The sequence below is a fragment of the Euprymna scolopes genome, chromosome 12 (genome assembly GCF_053919585.1).
Source record: "Euprymna scolopes isolate OS-2025 chromosome 12, ASM5391958v1, whole genome shotgun sequence".
Taxonomy (NCBI): Eukaryota; Metazoa; Mollusca; class Cephalopoda; order Sepiida; family Sepiolidae; genus Euprymna; species Euprymna scolopes.
The window spans coordinates 37,076,641-37,098,852 of record NC_136493.1 but is presented as its reverse complement, the minus strand read 5'-3'; the positions used below and the strand labels follow the sequence as shown (position 1 = coordinate 37,098,852).

At 32.3% G+C, this 22,212-nt stretch overlaps 1 protein-coding gene across 1 annotated transcript in view; it reads left to right on the top strand.

Moving 5' to 3' along the window:
• LOC145291250 (uncharacterized) overlaps nt 1–22,212 on the top strand; it is a 1,874,965-nt gene that overhangs the window by 548,813 nt on the left and 1,303,940 nt on the right. Inside the window, exon 3 of the mRNA XM_080136855.1 lies at nt 16,170–16,202. Coding sequence (XP_079992981.1) covers nt 16,170–16,202 — 33 coding nt within the window. The remainder of the gene's footprint in view (nt 1–16,169; nt 16,203–22,212) is intronic.

Here is a 22,212-nt window from a genome sequence, read left to right as displayed (position 1 = left end):
AAATTACTGGAATAAATGCTTTTTGTATCCACCTAAAAATAATGCTAAGTCTTATTTTTATGTCCGTCCATGTTTATTTGTCTCTGCGACTACCTGACAACGCGTGAGTCTGAGTCGTTGAAATGTAATGACACAGTTAAAATGTAACGGCCACGTTATACCGCTGCTGCCGGGCGACCCATCATTCAACCCATCTTTGAAATCATTATTTAGTAAGTTTTAATTTTTAAATCTACAAAACTGAATAATCTTATATATTTTTTTTTATCAAATGATTAAAATCATTTTTTGAGATTTTGTTGATAAAACAACAGAAAAAAAAAAACAATTTTAATCATTTAATAAAAATAAATATAATATTATTCGATTTTCTAAATTTTCTAATTAGAAAAAAGGTTCTGATTTATAATTCAACCTAACTAAAAAAATACAAAAACATCTTCATGATGTACGTAGTCGTCACAGAACAAAGATGTCATATCCCAAAAAGCACGTAAATTGATCAAGTACTTTTCTTTTTAATTAAGAAAATCAAATTTATGAGTAAGAGGGACTGTCTTGCGCCACCATGTCGAACAACAAAGACAGATAAGTCCACAATAATTCTAACTTGCGAGATGAGCCTTGTAATGCTAACGATTTCACATTAATCGCTTTAAAGCGTTTAAAAAGTATTTCCTTTATTAAAATAAAACTCCTAGATCAATTTATGCGATTTTTGGAATATGATTCTTTTATTCCATGACGGACACACGAATCGTAAAGATTTTTCTGTAGTTTCTTTTTTTTTTTTTTTAATTAGGTTGAATTCTAACCGAAAGTCAAGAGCCGAAAAGAAGGCCTTTTTATTTGAAGTTTCTAGAATGTCCTCGTCTGATCAGTCATGTGGCATCATGGCTTCCGATGGAAGACGCCGCGGAGATAAATTAGTTTTCATGAGTTAAGTGGTCTCATTATCGAAAATGCATGCACTCTTGATGACAATATCATTAGATTTCAAAATAAATTGCTTTCTCCGCGCCGAACGACATCATTTGCTGTGATTTTGTCCGGAGAGAGTCATCATTAGAAAATCCTCGGAGACGCATTCGGCCGCATTACTGTCACATCTGATAATAATCGTTTAGTCAATTGTGCAGTTAACATGCGAAGAAACCACTCAAAAACCAATTCTTACTTTCTGTTCTTCTTGCTCTCAACTTCAGAATCAGAGGCAGAGATTTTGTGAGCTTTAAGTGAAAAAGTCTGGTCTGAGTTATTCGTTCTTTTTGTGGACTGTCATCCTCATCTTCGTAGTTGTTGTTTCACCACGTTTCAGCTAACTCATCCCCTGGCCTTCTTCAGATGATTAACCGCAACCTTGTGGTGTTGGTGTTGGTGGTGTGAAGAATGAAGAGAACGGGAAAGAGGGGGAGGAGCAAGTTGGACTTCTTCATGAAGATCGTGCCTCAGAATCATCTGTTTAGCAGCTAAATACAAATGCAGGTTTGATTCGGGGGCTTACTTTTCTTGTTGAAAATCATTCATTTCGTATCAATCAGATGATTATTGTCGGCATTCGTTTACAGCCATTCTGGAGTCCATAGGGAACAAACACACACACACAGTACTTTTTTTTTATATATGTAAAGATCCGATTTAATGTTCGTTTTACATGGTGGCATGTGTTGGACGGCATTTAGAAAAATAACTTTCAAACTAAGCCAACCCTTTACCAGGTCTTTATTTACCCCCCCCTCTTTTCTCTCAAATCCCTCTTATCACTTCCGCCCACGTTTTCCTTTGTCTTACTCTGAGAACTGCCCTTGCTACTTCAACTCATCTACATCTACAAATCAAGAACTCTCATCCATTCTTTCAATGTGGCCATAAAACGAAAGTTTCCCGTTTTGCACACATCTCCCTTAACTCTCCACATTTGATTTCCTTCTGAGATCATCGCAACTAAACATGTCTTTAAGACTCAAGTTACACATCCGTCATATCTGTCCTATATCATTTCTCTCCATGCAACGTATATCCTCAAGCCAATTGGTCAGGTTTCACTTCCATACATCGCCATCACTGTATACACATACTTGAAAGACTCTTTTCTTGATTATTAATGGTAACGCTCTGCTGATTACTAATGACAGAAGTCGGCAATAATCTCTTTTCCTCTCTACAGCCCTTTCATCACAGAAGAGACATTGATAGGTTTTCTCTATTTTATCATTATTTTCATGCAAGGTGCTCGACTAAGTTACAATCTGTGATTCCCCCCACCCCCGAAAAATATTCACAAAAAGTACCTGTCTTGTAACTATTACTGCAAAGAATATTTCTTCTTTGTATTTACATCTAAACGGATTTTCTATGAATAGAATTTCTTTCCAAGAACTTTTCATATTAGGAAGATAGTACCATGGAAGTGCTTCACTGCTCGCTATGACAGTATTGTCTTTAAGTCCACTGTCATCAAAAATTTGTTGAGTTTTACTCTTGAGTAATCAAATACTGCCTTTGTTCATCCATCGTTTTCAATCCTCTCAAATCATTGTCATTCGGTTGGTGCAAAGATAATGTCGCTTTTTTGACGTTCAACTTCAAAAGATCATAAGTCCTTTCATAATAAACTTTATTAATCGAAATAAGAACCATTAGAATCGACACATTTTTGCCAACGAGAAACAAGTTTATTTATCTCATTAGCATAGAAATCTGGAGTTCTGAAAGCGATGAAGTCATTGAAGGCCGATTCGGCATCATCTCGGCTTTTGAAGTATTTTTCACGCAAGAAGTTGTCGAGATGCTTAAAAAAATTCAATTGGTGGGCAAGAGGTCCGGTGAATATGGCGGATGAGGCAGAGTCTCATCGCCCTATTCATTCAAGGTCATTTGAGCAACATACAGGCGAGCGTTGTCATGGAGGATAATTGGTCCTTTCATATCGACCAATTTCGAGCACATACGTTGGAGCTTCTGGTGCATTTCATTAATTTCTCGGCAGTACTTCTCTGCCGTAATCATTTCGCTCGGATTCAAGAAGCTGTGATGGATGAGACCGGTCACAAACCACCAAACAGTCACCATAACCTTTTTTGGTGCAATTTCGGCTTTGGGAAGTGTTGTGGAGTTTCTCCAGCATCCAACCACTGTGCGGAACATAACCATTTATTATAGAGGATCAACTTCTCATCACACGTCACAATCCGCTCAAGAAATGGGTCGTTTTTGTTGCTCAGAAGGAGCTTAGAAGACACCTGAAACGATTATTTTTTTTGATTATCGTTTAATTTATGCGGCACCTATTAATCCAACTTTTTTGACTTCCCTATTTGCTTTAAATGGTGAACGGCTGATTGAAATATATATATATATATATATATATATATATATATATATATATATATATATATATATATACACACCACTGTGTATATACTTCATTTACTCACATAAAATTAATATATGAAAGTATAAATTTATGCGTAAACTTTAAGTATTTACTTCAAAAGTGCTCAATACATAGGTAGAGCTAGTTAGTAATTTATAAAATATATATGGCGATTAAGCTATACACTGAATATTCCGCGTTTCATCCACTCTAGGATTCTTCAGGAGCATAAGCCTGAACAATCCTAGAGTGGATGAAACGTGGAATATTCAGTGTATAGCTTAATCGCCATATATATTTTATAAATTACTATATATATGTATATATTTGATTGAAAAAAAATATATATGAGTGAAATATTTATATATATATATATATATATTTGAGTGAAATATATATATATATATATTATATATATGTGTATTTGATTGAAATATTTATATATATATATATTTACACACACACACACACACATATATATGTATTTGATTGAAAACGAACGATTTCACCAAATATGGAAGTGTGAAATACCTGTCTGAATGAAAACACGCTGCCTAGATATACAATATATATATATAGAAGAGCTATGTAACGTCGCAGCTCACAAAAGCCATGTTACATGCGACGTTGTCTGACTGTGGAAATAATTATATATTCTCTCTCACATTCTAAATATATATATATATATATATTTCTGTAGAAATGTATTTTCTTATTATATATCAATCCTTATTTAAGAAGTTCAATGTAATTACAGAGGAATATAGAGAATAAATGATGAAAAGTTATATTCCACAATTCATGATGTTGACCATGTTATAATTTATTCCTTTAATTCAGTTGACTTATACAATTCTTGACAGTATCTGTTTCGTAGAACAAAATCAATCACTTAATTATTATATCAATCAGTGAATCTATTATGCCCTTAACTAATCAGAAGAAATCATATATATTGTGTATTTAGGCAGCATGTTTTCATTTAGACAGGTATTTCACACTTCCATATTTGGTGAAATCATTCGCTTTTCAATCAAATTGATTGACTGCCTACTCTAGTTGGGCTGCACCGGGAGGAAGCTTCTCATACCTCCCCCACAGTGACTTAATCCACAATACATTGTAGTCTACATTGCGTTGTAATGAACCTACTGTTGATTTTATGAAATTATTTTTTATATAATGTATTGAATTAAAGTTTAAAATAAAAACGTCAAGTATCATGCTTCATTTGTAAGCAGAAACATTCATTTCGAACGCGCTCCTGTCATATTAAAGAACCTACTGTTGATTTTACATGTCGGGCCTTTCAGCTTGTCTGGTAATAAAACTTCTCAAATGCACTTGTGATATTAGGTTGTGTAAGGTGTTAAATTTTGTCAAAATCGTCTGTTCTTCTTTCATCAGATTATTTCGATTATTTAAAGACATTTAGATACAAGACCTATCTAAGAACACTGCCAGTCACATAAAGTACCTTTGTGTGAAATTTTATAAAAATTGGTCTAGCCGTTTTCGAGTCCCTAGGCAACTCTCTCTCTCTCTCTCTCTCTCTCTCTCTCTCTCTCTCTCTCTCTCTCTCTCTCTCTCTCTCTCTCACACACACACACATTTTTAGTTGAATTTTAAAAAATAAGAAGAAAAGCTCCAAAAATTAGTTTTTCTGTTTTTTGGTACTACTCTCTCCAGGTTAAATAGTACTAATACTTGTGGTGATATTATTTATAATGGAGTACAGTAGAACCCCGGGATACAGTGAGCCTAGGATATGTTTTTTTTTAGGTTACAATGTGGAATACAATGGTTTTTCGGCCCCCAGTTACGATATTTGCCTCGCCTTACGGTGTTATTTATAATGTTATTTGATTATATACATGTGTGTTATATACTGTACTGCATTTTGTTACTAATTTTTTATGCCGTATCCCAGGGTTCTACTGAATTCCTATTTTCTGTTTTATAGCTAGTTTTATTACTTTTAACTGTTAATAATAAAGAGAGAAAGTGAGGGACGGAAGTGAGAGTGATAAGTATTGCATTAAATGAATGGGAGGGGGGGGTGAAACGACAGAATGTGAGAGAGGAGAAGAGTAAGAGACAGAAACTTAGCAAGAGATGGATCACTTGCTGAGTAAAATTCAAATTATGACATATTAAAATAATCAAAACACAATTTTTTCAAACATGAACTAAATTATTTTTTATAATATATCTGGTGGGATTAAAATATAGTAGAACCTCGGGATACAGCATTAATCCATTCTAGGATTGGGTGTTGCGGACCAAGATATAAATATCCTAACTCGCTACAAAAGCAAAATAATCAAACAAATGGAATGAAGGAAACAAAAACTCAATTGCTGGATAAAATAAACATGTCATTTATTTTCTGTCGAAAATAAAATGGTTTTGGTGAAACACGTGTTCATTCAGGTGTTGACGACTACATGCGTGGAAAAGAAAGGAATGAAGTCGAGGACGAGAAATGGCCGTCCCGCACGTAGAAAGGGAGTGTTGGCCTCAGCAAAACCGTGTGTTCATGATAGCAGTCGTCCACGTGGAAAAGTCTTCAAGCAAAGAGCTATGGACGCCAAACTTGCCTAGTTGACGAACCCAGGCAAAAGGGGAAAAAGAGGAAGTTGAATGGTGTTGTGGACTTTTATATTGGGGTGAGTGTTCTGACTGCACATGTCTAGAATTCCTTTAAGGGGAAGTGAGATGTTTCCCATGTGTGCATACATGTGCGCATATGTGTATACGTTAGCGTGTGCGTGTGTATGCACGTGAATATGAGTGTATATACCTGAACGTGAATATATGTACGTGTCTGTGCGTATGTGCGTGTGTACATGTGTGTGTGTGTGTGTATGAGGATGTGTATATGCGTGTGTGCGTATGTGCGTGCGTACATGTGGGTGTGTATATGTGAGGAAAAACATGTTCAAACAAAGGTGAAATTGCCGTATGGCGGGGTCTAAGCAAAATTTTATACAGTACATATTAAAAATCAGTAACAAAATACAGTACAGTATATAATGCACATGTATATAATCAAATAACATTATAAATTACAGCGTAAGGCGGAGCATATATCGTAATCAGGGCCTGGAAAAAAACATTGTATTCCACATCGTAACCTGAAAAACTGTGTATATAAAAAGAAAAAGCATTTAGAAAGTAAACAACTTTTAACTTAGTTATAGTAGTAGTAGTAGTAGTAGAGATGGAGTAGGAGGAGGAATTTTTATTGTAGTAGTGTACCATTACATAGCTATTAACATGTACACACTGTCGCAAAAGAGACAAGGACAAGAAATAGGCTGCACTTTCAAGTAACAATCTGCAAGATTAAAATTCGACACACTGCAATCAAAACTTGTTATCCCCACATCTAAATTCCAAATCAAGTCCGTCTCTGAGAAATTAGGCTTTCTTTTTTTACATTGAAGCATCTCATTTGCATATGAGGTGACAAGATCGTCAACATATAAAGAGAAAATATACGGCATAATCACGTTGACACACCAGTCGTCGTCAGATCACCGAAGTTAAGCAACGTTGAGCCTGGTCATTACTAAAATGGGTGACCAATTTGGAAATTCCAGGCGCTGTATGTAGGAGGACGTCGACACTTTCCTACAAGAGTTGCAAAAACATAATGTCTGTATATCCCTCAACAGGGATATACATGCGACTGGGGACCACTTGTGAATTTCATACTCCCATGGAACTTTCTCCTTTGGAGGAAGCCGGTCAAACCCAAATAGGATTAATGCCAGTTCACATGTGCGCGCGCACACACACACACATATATATGAAGAAAAACAGCAGCCATTTTTTTCCTTTTCTTTGTACCGGACACTGCAGTCTGCTAAGAGAACACATTTGTACCAATTTTTAAAGCACTTAAACATTTTACTTATTGATAAAAGCGAAGCAAAACACTAAATTAACGCAATAACACAACATAATCAGTGGCGGCTCGTGCCTGAGATTAGTGGGGGTGCTGCTTCAAAAATTTTATGTATTTTTTTAATATCGTGTAAAGGAATTCGAATATATAAATAAATATTTAATCAAATAATAAACAAACATTCAAATAAATATTCAAATATATAACAAAGACAAATAATCAATCAGAAATGGATAATATGCAAAAAAAAAATTTATTAAAAAGATTTTTTTGAATTATGTACACTTTACAGAATAAAAATAATATATATATTTATTCCTTTTCAGATTAAATAAAAGTTTGCGTTTTTTTTTTGTTTTTTTGTTTTTTTGCAAACAAACGAAAAACATTTTTAAAAATAACTTATTTTTTATAAAAACAAAAAAGAAAAACTTTGAAATTTATCTGCCTCCCTACGAGGCTTAATTTAGGAGTTTACTATTTGAAAATAGCGTTTTATTTAATAACAGTTTTATTTACAAAATTTATTTTTAAAGATGTATTTATAACAAAACGTATTTGTAAATAAAATGCAAAATAAAAAAGTTTACATTTTTATATAGTGAGCAAACAAACAAAAATATTTAAAGATACAAAATTTTATTTATAAATCTTTTAACAACTTGCTTTTTATATAAAAAGAACAAACTTGGCTATTTACTGACCTTCCCATGCCGGTAAAGATCGACATCAAGTGGAGATTTATTATAAGAAAATAGGATGCCATATATAAGCATTATAAAACATCGAATTTTAATGTAGCTTTCTTCCCAAAAAAACAAAAAATTAAAATTGTCTCAGTCCAGAAGGATTTCTAATTACTTTTTTTAATGCGTATTATCTGACCCATCTACTAACAAATTCAATGTAAAGTTTAAAAATGCATAATTATAAAAAAAAACTGTGTTTTTTTTACTTACAAACACATTTTAATTAAAAAATCTTGTGTAAAAAATCCATTTTTCAAAGTGTAAAACTTCTAACATTGTCCTTGTCGGAGGCAAATAAATGCTAATTTTTTTATATCTAAAACATACACGCTAAAAAGATTTCTAACTAAAATATATTTTCAACATAAACTGTTTCTTCGCTTTTTTGCTTCTAGGAAAAAATGTAAACAGTTGTTTTTGTAAAGTTTAGTTGTTGCAAAATAAATAGCATTTAAAACTACTTTAATGAAACAAGCAAAAAGGCAGGTAGATGGAAAAGTAACTTTATTTTTATGGTAAAATTTATTTATTGTATATTTGGTTTTTACTCTTGGCCACGTGTTAGCTTCACTGCTAAATTCCCGAATACTTTTAATAAATAAAAATAAACAGTTTCTGCATATTATATATTTCCGTCTGCTACCGACTTAAATCGCAACGCTAAAAGTGTGTGTATTAAAAAAAAAAATAGCACAATATTTTAAGTACAAGAACACGTTATGTGCAGATTTTAATAATAATTTAAAAAAATATAAGTAAACCTCCTTTTTTTTTTCAATAACAATGTTATCATATCTATACAGGCGCACACTCTAAGCAAACAACGAATTTCACGACACGGAACTGCGCCAAGCGACAGTTCTTCCAGCGGCTTTTATCGGCTGCCTAAAGCGTCTAATCCGCGCATGCGTACAAGAGAATTTCATTAAGAAAGTGTAACTGTGAATTTCACAGCTCCAAGCAAGTTTTATTTTTGTTATTATATGAATTTGGAGATACCGACATTAAAGTTAATGATTTTATAATGTACACATAGAAAAAATAAAATAATAATAATAATAATAATAATAATAATAATAATAATAATAATAATAATAATAAACAAACGTATTATTTTTAATTTTATCATTAATATTGCGTAGAAATAACTTGGAGGTGCTGCAGTCCCACAGCTCCATGCACGAGCCGCCACTGAACATAATACATTAATTACTAGGGCATTTACCGACTTAAAATATTTTGTTAAATTGTCTAGAGTGCCAACTAAAAACAAAAACTTTAAGAAGGTTTTTTAGGGGTATTTGAATCTGCTCTGGACAAATATCACATTTAAAATTGTCACCAACCCGTAGTTCTTAGGATTTTAAGATCTTTAATATCCAATGTATTCCCTATTGTTTTCACTGGTCGCCATGTTTGTTTAACACATGTGCATTCAATTTTTTATGCGTGCAGTTGGTACTCTGGCGCATTTTGACTAAGTATTTTTGTTAGTTTTTAGTTTTATTAAAATAACTAAACTTTTGAAATAAGTTACAGACAGTATTTTTTGATTTATATGGAAATGTACTACTTAAAAAACAAAACAAAAAATGGAAATGTACTATTTAAAAAACAAAACAAAAAATGGAAATGTACTATTTAAAAAACAAAACAAAAAATGGAAATGTACTATTTAAAAAACAAAACAAAAAATGGAAATGTACTACTTAAAAAACAAAACAAAAAATGGAAATGTACTATTTAAAAAACAAAACAAAAAAAAGAACTTAAAAAATACACTACTTTTTAACAAATATTTTAATGAATATTCATTTGAAGAAAAGAAAATTCTGAAATGAATGAATTATATTAAAATGTATGACTTTTTATTAAAAAGAACTAACTTTTTATTCAAGAACTTAAACATTTTTAATAAATTAAAACAATCATTAAAAGTTTGCTTTTTTTTGTTTGTTTTGTTTTGAAAACTCGTTTGTCTCCTCTTGTTCCGAGTGGAGTTCTTCAAAAATGAAAACAAAAAAAAATTGTCCGCCGAATTTCAAATATGCAAGTTTATTAACTCGTGATGAAGGATCTTCATTTTCGTTTCCTATCAATACCGGTGTTCCTCAGGGCTCTATTCTAGGTTCAACACTATTTCTTTTCTATATAAACTAGCCTGGGTTCCCAGCGTTGCCCGAGTGTTTGTATGTGTGTGTTGAGCAAAAAAAAAAAAAAAAAAGTTGCATTAGGCAGGCAGGCAGGCAGGCTCGAACCCATGATACGAAGGTGGAAAAGAAAGGGGGAAAAAAAGAAAGAAGGAAATTACGAGCGCAAAAAAAAAAGAAAAGAAAAACTGGTAGTAGGTAGGCAGGCTCGAACCTGTACCGCGAAGGAGAAAAAGAAAGTGAAAAAAAAATGTAACGTTTTAGCTGTTGCACCTATCACTAAACTGGAAGCGATGTAGGTGTAAATTGAGGCTAGACAATCGAAAAGAGGCGATGACTTTCGAAAATATCAGCGAAAAAAGCGACCCCTCTATGTAGAAAAGTGCCCAGTTGAGAGTGAAGGAATTAATGTTTTTAGCCAATTATCCGATATTTATCGCCCGAAGGGTCGAGCTTCAAAACAATACCAATCTCGTGAAAATCCGTCGCCTCTGTCGAAAGTTTAGGCAGATATACATACATACATACATACATACATACATACATTCATTTAAACAGGCAGGTGAGATTTATATTATAGATGACCTTCCAGAGAATATTGTTCAGAAAATTAACATTTATGCTGATGACCCCATCTTATATTCTGGTATTGCTTCTCCCCCATCTTGCTCCAGTTGAAATATGCAGTTCATCTAGCAGATGATTTAGAGGCAGTTATAGATTGGGGTAGGAAATGACTTGTTTTCTTTAATACTGTTAAGACTCAGCTATAGTCTTTCAATCGTTGGTGCGTCCCTTTTCTTTCTGATATTCTTATGGATAGCTCTGCTCTCGATGAGAAGTTGACTCGAAAATTTCTTGATCTTTCCTTCTCATCAAATCTTACTTAGAGTCACTATATTAAACCTATTGTTCTTTCTGCTTCTCATAAAATTGGTTCTCTCTGTTGCTCTAAACATTTGAGGCTATTCTGTATTTTTACAAATCTGCTATCATACCATGTATGGAGTATTGTTGTCATTTTTGTGCTGGTGAATCTGTATACTATTTGAAGGTTCTTGACAAATTGCAGAAAAGTATCTGTAATTTGATTGGCCTCACACTTTCTTCTTCACTGTAACTTTTCTCTTACAGACGTGATGTTGCTAGTCTCAGTCTTTTATACAAATATTATTGCATCATGTGTTTTTCAGAATGGTCTGATCTGTTCTAGCTCGTTGGACTCGTTAATCTAAAGATCTCCATCAATTCACTATATTTTGATACCTCATTGTAATACACCTTCGTATCCCAGTAGCTTCTTTCCAAGAACTGCAAATTTGTGGAACTCTTTTACTGTTTTCCTACCTACAGACTGAAGAGACTATGGTCAATAGGCATCTCTTGTCTTTGCAATAATCATCTTTCTTTCTTGTAAACTTCTTACATCAAGTGGCTTCATGCCTTGTCTCAAGCGATTTCCATGAAAAATATTTAAGACAACTTTTCTTCGAATAACTGATATTTGAAATTAAATATTTAGTTCTTCTGAAATTGGGATACTACCTGGCACGACCTAAGTAGGTTATATTTAACAACTCTCGGCCATTTTCTAATAGGGAATAATTTTGCATCCTTCGGACTGAGGTATGGTTCTGGGTAATTTTAGGAGATCCACCCACCCATGTCGTTGCCCCTTATCTTTCGGGCAGAGTAAGTTTATTCAATAAACTATTACTTTATGTCTGAGGCGAGGAGGCGCGCCTACCGAAAAATTGCAGACAGGGCTGCCCGGCTGCTCAGACAATTTTTAAAAGGTCATAGTGCCCCTCTTTTAGGTGCAGTGGCTGCATTCACCCAACTACCCGACCTTGTGTCACATCTTTTTGCGGTGGGAAGAAAGTAAATACTTACACATTGAAAAATATTAATTTGAGATATCAGAGTTATCTCCCTTGCACAAGTCTTTAATAAACCAGTTATAAAATAGATTCCGTCGTTATTATTTACACGTTTTTTGTTTTCTTTTTTTAATATATTTTACATTTTTACATATACTACTTCTTTTTTTTAAGTATATCTAAAATTATGCACTTAATCTCTGCTTAATTATTTTATTTTTCAACTATTCTAAAGTATGTATTTCGCGTACTGTTATTTAAATTTGTTTAGCTTAATTTTCCTCTATAAATGTAATGTTTCCGAAACAGAGTTGCCTCCCATGGATTGTACACTATGTCCAATTTACAAACGTGACTGAAATTCTTAAAAATTCGAACTAGCAATAAATTTCAGTTTTTTAAATCTTTACTTTTTTAAATTTTTTTTTTGTCTTGTCGTTTTGATTGTTCTGCCACACACACACACACACACACACACACACACACACACACACACACACACACACACACACACACTTTTATATTTATTTATACTAACAGACGGCCCGCTATTGCCCGGGCGTAAAATACACTTAAATATGATATTTTGATTAATGAAGATTCCGTATTCATTATTGTATTATATTGGACCCAATATATGGTAAGGATTTAAAAAGTTAAAAAAAAAAAAAAAAAAAAATGACTCCATGCGCCACCACCGAGAATCGAAACCAAAACGTTTAGCTTACGTTTTTTGTTTTCTTTTAACGTTAATATCTGAGCTATGAAGACATGTTTGCTGCAAGGATACAAATTAAAACATTAACAATCGCTATTACGTTACGCATGCATATTCGTAATGCCGTTGTCTGACCTTCACCTAGCAAATTTCATCTCTTTAAATTTTACACTTTTGCGCCGATTTCCCCGGCTAAAACTAAAATATGAAGTTTTGCATGGGTTCGATTACTCTTTATATAAAGTTTCATGTCTGTAGACCAGAAACTGACAGAGGAGTTTGGTTGGCAAAATTTTTTAAACAAATATATATGCATACATATATATATATATATATATATATATATATATATATATATATATATATATATATATATATATATATAGAAAGAGATTTGTGTTCACTATAACCTTTTTACGTAAATATTACGCAAGTATAAATCATGCAGAATATCTGCATGAATATAATTACACGTTAACTGAAGATGACCATCCCATTAAAAAAACGAAAAAAAAAAAAAAAACTAATAGGGAATTAATTAAAATGAATGTTTAAAAGAATATGCAAATTAGCTAGATCTTTTGCAGATGAATGAAATTTCACGACCATATATAACAAAGTTGTATTTTCTTTTAAAATAAAAAAAAGGGTTTTTAATATGGATATCAATACACAAAAAAAAAAAACAGATTTATCGGAGTATAATTCATATATATATATATATATATATATATATATATATATATACTCGGGTTTTTTTTAATTTTTTTTTTTTTTATTCAAAAGTAATGGACTAGTGAATTCAACGAGGTTGTTATACAGTGCTCAATAAAAAGAGCTGATAATACTTGTTTATTGTTATATAAACATGCTCACATCCCGCTGCTACAAACAGCCACTTGTTTCAATCAAACAACAGATATCATCAGGCAGCGACTTGACTATTCAAATGTTCAATGATTCATTGAACATTTGAATAGTCAAGTCGCTGCCCAGTTGAGAGTGAAGGAATTTTAGTAAGAGATTCAGTTATTTTTTCATCACATAATTTAGGACGCTAAAACTAACGATATTTTTATTTAATCAAAATATCCAGAAAAGAAAGCCTCGGCGGGTCTTTTTTTATGTCACAAAGTTGATAACATTAATAATACAAAATGTAGTTTTTACGCGACTGTTAAGAGAATCGTTTTTGTTTTCGTGTCACAAGTTCGGTTTTCAAAATCATAGAAAAAAAATCATCCAATAAAAGAAAGTTTGATTTTATTATTTGTTAATAATTAAACAAAATTGTTGAAATCAAATTATTTGCAAAAATATTCGGCCTAAAATGTAAATGGGAATTTGTTTAGATTAACAAGGGTTCACAATTTCTGAATTAAATATGGCAGCTATGACGAAGTACATTTGAACCACGGGATACGAGGATAGTACAATACAATGATACAGTTTTTCAGGTTACGATGTTTTCCGGAGCCTGCTTATATTATTTGCCCCGCCTTACGGTATTAGTTATAATGTTATTTGATTATATACATGTGTATTATATACTGTATAGTATTTTGTGACTATTTTTTTTATGTTGTATCCCGGGGTTCTACTGTAGATACTTTTTTATTTCAGCTGTTTTATTTTTATTTATTTTTTTATTTTTACTTTCATTAACCACAAACAGGGGAAATAATTCATCTGAGATAAAAATCAAATGTTCTTCATGACAGAGTTTCCCCCCATGCATCGTATAGCATATCCAATTGATAAGCGAAGAAGCACGATTTACATAGGATTTCGAAACACACATTATATCTACATCGTGTCTTCAGGATCAAAGTTGAGAGTACGGTAGACATTTGTTAGTATTTGTGACCCAGGACGACTAACGACTCCAATTTACTCTACATTTTCGAATAGCATTCTGACTAATTTGTTGTAAATGTTGATTTTTGATATTTCTGCAAATACACGGAGAGATTTTTTTGAACTGAGGCAAATTTATTTTTGTTCTAATCCAAAGTGGCCCCTTTTGGGGGAGTTGGGTTTTCCCTCATCAAAAACCTATCGATGTGTACTATCGGGAGAAGCAAGTAAATAGGCACCCTTTTGTGCTCCAGAATTTATTTTTTCTACATGGTCAACACCATTCTCAGTCCACTTTTGCCAGGTATTCAATGACACATCTCTGTTTCTGATGCATTTCCATGACAGGGGGTTGCTTTCTTAGAATCTCATATCGTCAGTATCTGCAACAGAGAGATGAAACTTGTAGCTCTTTAATGTTTAAGTTCAGTCATCATAACAATGCAATTTGCCTTGCCCTCTGATCAGTTTGGGTGGAAATAAAAAGTAGGCGTTGTTTATTTATTTTTTGAACACTCCTCATACAAAATGAAATCGTTAAAAAAAAAAAAACGCTTTGTCTTATCAACAATCTGATTAGCATTACTGTTTTTTTTCTTTTTTTTTTTTTTAACGATTGATAAAAACAATTTGGTTCTTGTCCAGAATTCCCCCTATGATTAAAAAACAAAAATAAAGATCTGTATGATGTACATACCCGTGACGAAACGAAAATATCATATTCCAAAAATCATATAAATTGATCAAGTAGATTCATTTTTGATTTAGAAAATAACAACTGGTTTGCGTCGCCATCTTGAAGAAAGAAGGGAACTTAATAATATTTAAAACTTGTGAAATCACCTTTCCCATTTCCCACGATTTCCCATTGATTGCTTTGGCGCTTCTGCACTATCAGAACGAAATTTCAGAAATCGTAATACTGAATTTCACATGAAAACAATGATATCTACGTATTCCTCATATTTTTAAGATGATTATATCAAAAAATTACGAAAATCGATAAGGTAGAAAATTATTTAGTGAAGAAAATAAAAAATAGAATTTAAAGAAAAAGATCATAAAACACAGGAGAGTTCAAAAGGGAGGTTATTTTCCGTTTAGCTTTAAATATGATGGCGGCAATTTTTCACCTGTTAACACGATTAAAGTTGTATTGTTTAATAATTCAATAATATTCAGGTAATTTCGACTGCATAATTTGGAAGCTACCATTGTAATTTATTAGAATTGACAAAAAAAGAAACCATTGTTTTTTTTTATCTAAAAACTCCATTTATCAACTACAAAATTTGGTTCTGATAGTGTAGAAGTGTCATTGCTTTAAACTGTTTAAAAATTATTTTCACAACTACCTGATTAATTTTGATGATTTGGGGAATATCATTCTTTTGAATCATCGTGGAGATGTACATCATAAAGATATTTTTTATTTATTTTTTTTTTTGTAATATGGGGAGATTTTGTGCAACCACCAATAATTCTGTTCATAATCAGTCAAATTTTATGCTTACCTTCTTCTGTAGATCAATTACCAAGAAAATAAGGAACTTAAAAGCGTAAGTAATTGTCCTTGACATACGTTAATACATTTTTAAAAAAATCTCCCCTAAAACTGCTGGGTTTTTATGGTGCTTTAATTTAACCCACCATTTTTTTTTTTTTTCTTAAATGAAATTTTTACCCATTTGCTAACTCTGAGTTATTTCCCTTTACTAAAGAACCGCTATCTTTTATTTGGTATTTATTTAGAGTTGCACTTATAATGAACATTTTAAGTAAAGGAAATGGTACTCTATAATGGCGAAGTTCGATATTTTTAATATTGAATTTCAAGAAAAACCGATGGTCTTTATTTAATTGGCATGTTACAGTAATGACTATACCCAAAAATTAGGAAAAACGATGAAAATTAAAGGTAATATTTTTTGATGAAAATTAGCAAAATTAAAATGTTTAGTTAAAAACATTGGAGAATTCAAAAGGAGGGGGGGTAACGGTTGCCAATTTTTTAATAAATTGTGCATTAACAATCATAAATATGACTTAGTTGTTCTGCTTTTAGCATGACTGAGTTATTCCCCTTGTTATTTTACATGTTTTTGATACAATATGGCGATGGTTTTTATGATTTTTTTTGTTTTAAATAATGCGGTAATATTTAAGTATTTCTGACATGCCAATTAAATAAACATCATTGCTTTTAATTGAAATTAACACAAAAAGTCAGTATATATTAGTTTTTTGTTTTTTAATCGATTTTTTGTTTTCCAGATTTCGCTATTATAGTGTAGTTACAGCAAAAGTATGCAGAAAAGTCTTTATATATGATGTACATACCTGTGAGTGAATAAAACTTGCATATTTCTAAAATCATATAATTTGATCATGTATTTAGTTTTTAAGAAAATCAAATTTTATGCATTGCTTAGTGTGAAAGAAACCAGTCGTCATATTTGATTGAACTCGGAATTTATATCTGGTTACCTCCTCCTTAACATTCTATCCATAATCAACTGCTTAATCATCGCTGCAAAAAAAAAATGCTTAATCGTAAAATTTTATTTTCTTAAATAAAAAACAATACTTGATCAAATTTTTGTGATTTTTGGAATATGACATCTTCATGCTTTTTCTCTGAAAAGTTTTTGGTTTCATCCATATTTTTTTTATTTAAACGATGACTGTGCAGTCTAATATAATTTCAAATATATACAATTTAAGTTTTAAAGAATAATTTCTATGACATACTTACGTGTCACGTCGAAATTAGTAAAAATTTTAAAAATTATGAAAAATGATCGCGTAGTAAGATACTTGCAAGTAAAAATCAAATGGCACACCTGCAGGACTGCAGGAGAGTGCCCCCACCCCCTAAAAATGCATGTTTCTACCTTTTTTTCCCCCCCCACGATTATCATGAATAATCTTAAATATCATCTCAGCAGAAAAAATTTTGAAAAAAAAATGAATTTATTCCGTTTAAGAAGAGGTTCACTTTCTTGTTATAACGCCCTAATCACGTCACACGTCGGTAAAGAAATGGACAGTAAGTCAGGTAGCAATAAAGTAGAACGTTATAACAAGAAAGTGAACCCGTTTCTTAAAAGTCATTAAAGTTTTTATTTTTTCAAAATTTTTTCCGCTAATATGATACTTAGGTCTGTAATCTATGATAATCGTCAGAAAACATTTAGGAAAAGGTGTAAACTACAAATTTTTAGGAGGTGGGCATTCTCGTACAGGTCCGCCAATAGAATTTATTGCATTATACAGTTTTATCGTATTTGTTAATATTGAAGAGTTCTTAAAATTCAGGGGAGGTAACTGCAGTCCATGATTTTGATAAAATAATTGGGTGTTTAAGACAGTGTCGAAAGATCGATTTTTCAAATATGTGGTTTTAAGCAAAAATGACATTACCTACTTAATTGTCATGTCGAAAACAGTAATATATCTAAACATTAGGAAAATTCATCAATTAAAACAACTGCTATTGTGTTTTTTAGTGAAAAAAAAACTCTATTGCTATGGTCTAGGATGAAAAGGGAGATAAATATTAACCCTGTATTCGCAATCTTCAAGGTATTCACATCTAGAGAAAATGTCATTTCCTCAAATTTTCTGTGAAAATTACTTTTAACTATGAATAATTTTCTACTCGAATTTTTTGTAATTTTTGGATATATTACTGTTTTTGACATGACAAGTAAGTACTGTTATTTTGCTTAAAAGCACATATTTAAAAAAAATCCATCTATTGATTCTATCTTAACAAGCACCAATCGATTTTTTAATATGTCGCTTTAAGCAAAAACGATAGCATGTCGAAACTAGTAATATATCCAAAAATTATGGAAATACATTGAGTAGAGCAACTGCTATTGTGTTTTTAGGGGTTTTTTTTAAGGCTATCGCTGTCGGCTGTAAATATCGGCGTAATTTAAATTTTGCGTTCCGAGTTATGTCCCTTGCATATGAACTCTTCATCATCTACTTTATAACATCTAAGAAAAATGCAATTTTGCCCATTTTTCTGTAAAAATTACTCTTAACTATAAATAACTTTCTACCCAATGATTTTTCATAATTTTTGATATATTACTATTTTCGACATGGCAATTAAGTACGTAATATTGGTTTTGCTTTAAACAATATATTTAAAAAAAATGATCTATCTTAACAAGCACCAATTTTTAATGCAAGTGCGTCACAAATAAGTATGTAAATAAAAATAAATTGCTTTTTGACGAATTTCTCAAGTGCGTTTCCTTTAAAATATTTTATAGGTACCTACAAAGTGCACCACAGAATTACTCCCCCCCCCATATTTAACACAGCTGTTAAATACAGGGTGGAACGGTAAAGTTGTCACCCTAAAGAAAGCACTACAGCTTTATTAAAGAAGTTTTATTGAAAAATTCAATTCAGGGAACTTGAGTATGCAGAAGAGCTGAAATCTATTCAATGTAGCCGCCTTCAGCCTCAATCACCGCCTCGATATGGGTCCGGAACTGGGAGCATGCCTTTTCTATAAGCACTGGCAGGAGCTTGGCAAATACTTGGCGGCTGGCAGCATTCAGGCTGGCTTTGGTATTGTGGGAGGTCATGCTGGTGATGTTCTCGACGTATGTCCAAATGAAGTAGTCCAGTGGGTTCAGGTCAGAGGAGAAGGGGGGGGGCAGTGAGGAAATAGGTACAAAGTCATAGCACTCCTCCTGGAGCCAAGCTTGGGTCTCTCTGGACTTGTAAGCTGGCGCCAAGTCCTGCTGTCACAGCCAGGGTCTGCCAGCGGCCAATTTATTGCACCAGGGGATCACCACACTCTTCAGCACATCCAGGTACACTTTGGTGTTGATTTTCAAGCCGACTTCGAAGGTGTGAGATGGCATGATGTGACCCTCACTTGAAACCACATGAAAGACCATAACCGTGAGTCGTCCTATGCATTGAGCTGTGCCCTCAAGCATTGGACCGTCCGGGTTTGCATTTTGAGGCTACTGGCAATGGTCCTGTTGTCATAACTTGGATAGGTAGAGAGCATGAATAGTACAGCAGTGCATTTCTGATCTTGCTCGTTGAAACATTGTGTCACTTTCAGACATGATAGAAGGCTCCTTATCGCTCTTGCGATTTGTACACAACTGACCTGCAAAAAAAAAAAAAAAAGAAAACCGATTTTCATCAAACGGAAATGGAATCTTTTAAGGGCGACAATTTTAGCGTTCCACTCTGTAAGTTAATATCCTCATAAATTTTGTATCATCCAAAAAAAAAAAAAAAACTAAAATAAACTGGTAATATTTGTCCAAACTTTTTTCAATGTATAGAAATAATAGAAATGCGGGACTTAAATCGTATTTTCATTAAAACAACTTTCCAATGTAGTGGCCATTTTTAGGGTGCAAACTTATCTGTTTTTTAATAAGTTTAACAAAAATCAACTAATGGTTAGATGTTCACGAAATTCTCGATACTTATGTTTGGAGTCATTTATATTTAAACTGCAGTTTTCACAAATTATATAATGGGAAATTTTTTTTTTAAATGTGATTCCTCCGCCCATATTTCATTTTACGAAATCTGGACAAAGTATTTCATAATTTATAATTTATAATTAATAGAAATATTTATATTTTATAAAATGAAACAGTTAGAAAAAAAAACACATAATGTTTATTTATATTTATTTATTTTATTTTTTTTGTGAATGAACCGATTTTCTGTAAATACAACGATGGAAATTAATTCAATATTTTTTTATAAAAGAATAGCGTCTTTTTCTGATTAAATATAGACCATAATCTGTTGAACTGCAAAGAAGAAAAAAAAAAAACATTCTCAAGAGTAACTAATTTTTAAAGGACTAAAATGTTTTAAATTCCATTCTTCCGAAATGTTTAGTTTTAAACATATAATTTTGAGTAAAGGTTTTGCTTTTTTTTTTTCAATATATTTCAATGTAATATAAAATAAATATAATATTTGAACATGCATCAATACTTAATGTAAACACAAACTGATGATGTCACCGATTTTGTGAAAAGAATTGGAGGTGCCTATTAATTTATGTGGCCATTAATAACGTTAACTTTATTTTCCCATTTAAACATGAAGCAACATTTTTTTTATTTTTGCTGCATTACACAGAAATGTTAATCACTTTAAAAAACGATATCAGTTCCCGATCTGATAATGTTTTTTTTTTTCTTTAGATAAATAAAACTTGAATAAAAAAAATATTATTACATTATACATACCCCAAGTATGTGGCTATAGTTGCGGAACATGTTTTTAAAGATAAGACATAAAATGATACGTTATAATTGCCTAGCAGTCAAGCAACCGATAAGTTATCAGACAACAAATTTAACAAACTATTTGTTATCTTGTGGGGATTTTTTAATCTTTGAAAGAAAATTCAGTTTCGCTCTTAAGAAGATAAAACTAATCCTCAAGATATGAGTGTGGGTTATTCGTATTCTTTGAATTCTTCGGACGACTGTTTTCATATTGGGTGTTATTTTTCACAACGTTTTGGTCGACATAACCTCCAACCTTCCTCACGAGTATCTTATCGAACTCGGAAATCTTTTGTCAAACTAGGAAATCTTTTTCTCGAATCTGCACGAAATTAAAGACGCAATCCTTTATATAATCCATGGGGTAGCATGCTCTCGTTCTGTCAGCCATGGTTGGGTAGAAGACCTAAGCAATTTGCAGTTGTATTTTTAGTGTCGCCCACACTAAGGGTTGAACCTTCAACCTTCAGAAGAGTGTAACTTTACAACTGAATTTCACCAAGTATTTTATCCATTACACCACGAGTCCTTGGAGGTCACACTCGAAATACAATTGCAAACTACTTAGAAATTCTACCCAATTATGACTTACGGGACAAGACCATGCTGCTGCTAACCCCATGAATTAAATAAATTATTTTGCATGAAATTCCGTGCAAATTCTCAAGTTCGACAAAAAAAATTTCCCAATTTCGACAGAAAGATTGCTGAGTTCAATAAGATACATCTAAAGAATGCCGGAGGTTACATCGACTGAAATGTTATGAAATTAACACTTAAGATGAGAACAGTAGTTGGAAGAATATTAAATCCTCATCTAAAAAATTCATGAGTGCTGAAATTTGAATTGGGAATGACAACTCTTGGAGAGAAGGAAAACAGATATTGCATATAATTTAACATTTCTGCTTGGAAGTGGCATGCAGTGGAAGGGAGAGGTTGTGGCCTCGGGCATCAAAATTCATATTGAGGCATGTAATCATATTCAAACTATCTCCCATTCTCATAATGCTTCTAAGTATTAAGACTTATATATGAGTCTTTGGGGCATACAATAAAGGAGTTAACCTCAGGCATCACTAGGGCATTACCAAAACTCTCCACGCCACTGGAATTTCAGCAAATTGTAATTCTTCTTCTTTTTTATGTGTCTTCAGAATGTGGTCAAGCAAGAGTTGCTCACTTTTTTACACCGTTCTTTTACATTATGTTGTATTTCTGCAAGATTTTCAAGCTGAATCAGTGCAGCAGTAGAGAGCCAAAACGG